At 47.1% G+C, this 4,610-nt stretch overlaps 1 protein-coding gene across 1 annotated transcript; it reads right to left on the reverse strand.

Moving 5' to 3' along the window:
- Positions 1-676: 676 nt before the first annotated feature.
- On the reverse strand, positions 677-2,283 carry LOC124673513 (peroxidase 2-like). The gene is made up of 3 exons (XM_047209581.1): positions 2,142-2,283; positions 1,760-2,001; positions 677-1,429 (listed from the first exon to the last, which is right to left on the reverse strand). The coding sequence occupies exons 1-3, from the start codon at positions 2,281-2,283 to the stop codon at positions 677-679; spliced, it is 1,137 nt and encodes a 378-aa protein (XP_047065537.1).
- Positions 2,284-4,610: the final 2,327 nt, after the last annotated feature.

Here is a 4,610-nt window from a genome sequence, read left to right on the forward strand (position 1 = left end):
ACTCATAGGCCGTGATAATATTATCAGTAATTAATCTCCCCGGTACAAAAGCCGACTGTTCGAAGGAGACAATATCTGGGAGAATTACCTTTAATCTATTCGTCGCAGACCTACTAGTTTATCAAAAACATCCCCTAGTGGTTCAATCGAGAGGACCGAGAGAGAAGAAAGTCCATGTTCGTTTTGTCTTATCAACGTGACATACATCCACAAGTTTGTTTTGTGCTTTCACAAGCAGTGGCTATGAGCTCTTTCTTGTTGAGGTTTAGAATAACTAATTGCTTCACTTTAGTTGCACTAGTGGGTTGAATAAAAATTTATTTAGTTCTAACAGAGTGTATTTGTTGTTGATTAATAAATTACAGGTTTTCATATCGAAAAACTACCGCTCCGTCTCCTCTAGATCAGTACATAACTTGTGGAGTTCTCATCATATTCATAATGAGACAAAATATACGAATACTTTCCTTCGGGCATCTACATACGCAAGTACAGTTCAGTTCATGGCTTGATTAAACGAAATAATGTCACAATAGCATGCTTCTACCTACTTATAAATAATAAAAAAACAAAATACAAGCGACCGACAAGGACAGTCAACAGAGGCCTCGAGATAAAAGGGAACACGCCTAAAGGAGAATGCATGTTCGATTGTTAAGTGCAATTGCAGGGAATCCTAATTGTTAATGACCCTGCACATCCTCCTGATCTCCCCATTGGCTGCAGTCTTGAGCTCTATGGCGGCCATCTTCACCATCGCCCTGGCAAACTTCATCTCCCACCTGCTGGGTATAAACGCGTTCTCCAGCACCTTTATTGACGTCCGCTGGGACGACATTAGCGCCGCATCAGAGGCGAAGAGCACGTTGCGCTTGAGAATATTCGTGTAGTACCGGCTGTCCAGCTGGTCTGGTGTCGCGATATCTTGCATCACCGTGGGGTCATTGGATACGTTGCACTTTCTCTTCAACTGGGCAGCGAAGGCCGGTTCCATGGCGGGAGGGTTTGGGGCGAGAAACCCAGTGAAGGACGAACAGTGGGAGACACCAATGGTGTGTGCGCCAGAGAGAACCACAAGGTCGTCCTCATCCAGGTTCTTGGCCTTGAAGTTGGTGATGAGCTGCGAGAGGTTGAAGAATGGCGGCGGGAGGAATTGAAGTGCCTCGCTGGAGAGAGACACACGACCATCGAGGCGTCCAGCCGGCATCTGGAAATTGATCCTTGCGCGACTGAGGAAGAAGGCTGCATCTCTAGCAGCAAAGGCAACGATGTCGGCACATGAGACCCTGCCGGGGCAGACCTTCTCAAGTGCCTCCTTGGCTAAGTCGATCACTTCGAAGCCGCGCAAGCTGGGGAAGTTGGGAGGGCTGAGTTTCTCCGGCTGTGGGTTAGCAGGTGTCGGGTCAAGGAGGACGGAGGCATCACAACCCTGTGAGAAAATGTTGGCGGGAAAAAATTAATAAACATATCTCACAAATGCTAGAAATATATATTCAACTCACAATATATATCCAGTGCAGAAACTAACTAAGAAGACTGGCATGCATGTAATGTTACGTAATACGTTTGATTTGATGGAATGAGTGTATGATATGATTTTCCCAGCTTTTTTTCTGAAAAGAAAGCATCTAGTATATATCCCTTTGATGGAATGAGTGTATGGAATGAGCCATAGAGGAAGTGCATGCTCTCGTTACATTAAGATGTTCTTTTTGCAGGTGGAGAGATTAGTTATCGGCAAATCCGTTTTTTACTATACCTGGACGAAGCAATCGTGGAAGTGCAATCGAATTAACCCTGCACCGATGCCGGGGTTCTTGGACGTGGCACTTCTGACGGCCTCCCTGATGATGTTTTCTGCTTGTGGGCAAGAGCGCATGTAGAAGCCGAGCCTCAGTCCTGCATATGGAGAAGAGGTCGGACTCGCTGGAGTAGGTGTAGCCGTGCTCGGTGGGCTTGGTGTTGGGGTAGCAACGGGAGAAATGTAGCTTGGAAAAGCACCTTGAGGACAAGGTAAACTGGAATGTTAGTACCGTGGCATCATCTTCAGATAAAATTTGGCTCAGAGAAAAACCTTTGGAGCATGGTAAACTTCAGCTAGGTACCATCGTATTATTGGATGATGTGTATCGGGAAATTACCTTTCGGGCTTGGCACCGGGGCGGCAGCAGGCGTAGGGTCTAAGCTTGGCACTGCCGGTGTTGCGGCGGGTGCGGGTGAGCTGTATTGAGCAGTCACGGCGCCGAGGGATGCAAATAAGACCAGGACTGCTAGGGTTGCCATCGATCTTGAGTGGTATATGGGCATATGGCTAGCTTAACGATCTGTGCTTATTAGTCACTGTGTTTCATGACGCTGCTGTGCTTGTCTAATTTATAGATCAGCACTGTGAGAGGTAAGTTCGTGGAACGGGCTAGTCGTCAATTGTTAGGTCGCTACATGTGCAAAAATTGTTTAATTTCTGCATGTTGTAGATCAATGTCAACTAGGAACATGGATGAACAACTCATGCATACGCCCTCGTGGGTTAATTTGACTTGCCATGTCTATCTGTTCCGCGCCCAATGTATGGTGCCTTCGAGGCTCGCCTTTCTCTTGTAAAAGAAATTACAGAGGAGTGTCTTCAGTTTATAAGAAGGTGGGTAGCGTGTAAATGGACAAGTTTATATGTGATTAAAAAACATCGTCTGGCAGAAGACGATGACTTTCGAGACTCGGCAACAATAATTCCATCCATGTGTTCAACTACCTAGGAGATCCAAGTGTGTGTGTGCGCGCGCAGTTGCGCTCAGAAATAGAGTCGGTGCTGCACTGCAGCTTAATGTATGCACGATGAATTATGCTGTGATACCTATAGGACCTAGAGGAGAAAACTCCGATGCTAGACTAAACAACAATCTGCTGGAACTCATCTACATGTAACAGGTTGTCATAATAATATTGTTTTATTTGTAGTTAGGTACTTCCTTAGGACCATTTGATTCATAGAATTTATATATGAATTGTGTAGGATTTGGATTTCATAAAAACATTTCTTACACAAGTTCTTTGATTCATAGAAAAATATTATGTAGGAACAAACTCTATAGAAATCTTATAGTGTAGATTCTATGCACTACCGGAAAATCTGTCTATGCCGTGTGCCCAAATTTTGCCGTGCGGCAACACACGGCAAAGAATGTAATGCCGTGAGCCCACGGAGCCAGCGCACGGCATAGCAAAAGTGCACGGCACATTAGTCCGAAGCGCACGGCAAAGAATGAGCACACGGTAAAACCTGCATAAAACGCACGGCAAAACAAAGCGCACGGCAAAGAATGGTAAAGACGCACGGCAAAACAGACCGCCCGGCATACTGGCACGGTCGGCCCACATCCCCGCCCAACGTCGTAACGGAAATTGTTTGCCGTGTGCGTGCCGTCACACACGGCAGACATTTTGCATTTTCATTTTTTCATTCCGCGCCATGTTTTGCCGCGGAAGTTTGATTTGGGCGCGCGTTTGCTGGGGGCGGGCATAGGTGCAATCTTTGCCGTGAGGAATAAAAATAACGCACGGCATATATGCAGTATTTGCCGTGTGTCCTTCTCTCTACACACGGCAAACCGTTTTTTTTTTCATTTCCCCCCCTAATTTCACACATGTTCCTCCTATTCGTTTCCATATATAATGCACTCGGAAACCATGTATTGCAATATTTCAACTTCTACCACGCTTTCACACATGTCCTTCGACCGTCACAGTGGGACTCCGGATATTGCCAAGGCGCGAGCGAGAGTTTTTGCGCGCCGTCATTTCATGCGGGTCCAAATCGGGCGTAACTAATTCGAAAAAAATTGAAAAATTACGAGACAATTTTGGGGGTGCCGGAAGGGCTTTATTTTGTGAAGCAGCTACATGGTGCGCATATTATAATTGGGATACGGCAGTTATTTTGAAGAACCCTTCACGGATAGGGCTATCACGTCCGGAGTTCTATGGCTTTTAATTAGGGGAAATGAGTAGGAAACGGCCCGTTTCACCACATAGTTTGTCGGAACGAGGCCATATTTGGCACGTGCGTGGGCCTTGGGATGGGAAGCAAGGCCTCGGTCGCGGATTTCCAATCCGACACACGGGCGACGGTTTTTCCATTTTCGGGGTGCCGGAAGGGCTTTATTTTGTGAAGCAGCCTACATGGTGCGCATATTAGAATTGCGCGAGACCTCCGCGCATCGGTAGGATACCTCCTACGCACCACCTATCGCATGCCATATGCGCGCGGTAGCCATCTGGGAATCCCTCCCGCTTCCTGCGGTGTCCCGCCGAATCCGCTGGAAACTGACCGGATTTGAACCGGGGCCACACTTTCCTTCGCTCAATAAATGGAGGGAAAAATGTTTTTAGGTCTAGGAAGTGTCATTTTATGTGCTAAATGTTTTCCGTTTCGCGCGTTGGCGGAGGGGTGCACGCGCGCGCCCGGTACGGCCATACCGCATGTCCCGGCGGCCCCGTTTTGCACACTTGGCAAAGTAAACGGAGCCAAAAAAATCGAGCGGAGCCGCGCGGCGTCATTTCATGTGTCCTATTAACCACTGCAAAAGACGGAATTGGGATACGGCAGTTATTTT

Source organism: Lolium rigidum, chromosome 7 (genome assembly GCF_022539505.1).
Source record: "Lolium rigidum isolate FL_2022 chromosome 7, APGP_CSIRO_Lrig_0.1, whole genome shotgun sequence".
NCBI classification, from domain to species: Eukaryota; Viridiplantae; Streptophyta; class Magnoliopsida; order Poales; family Poaceae; genus Lolium; species Lolium rigidum.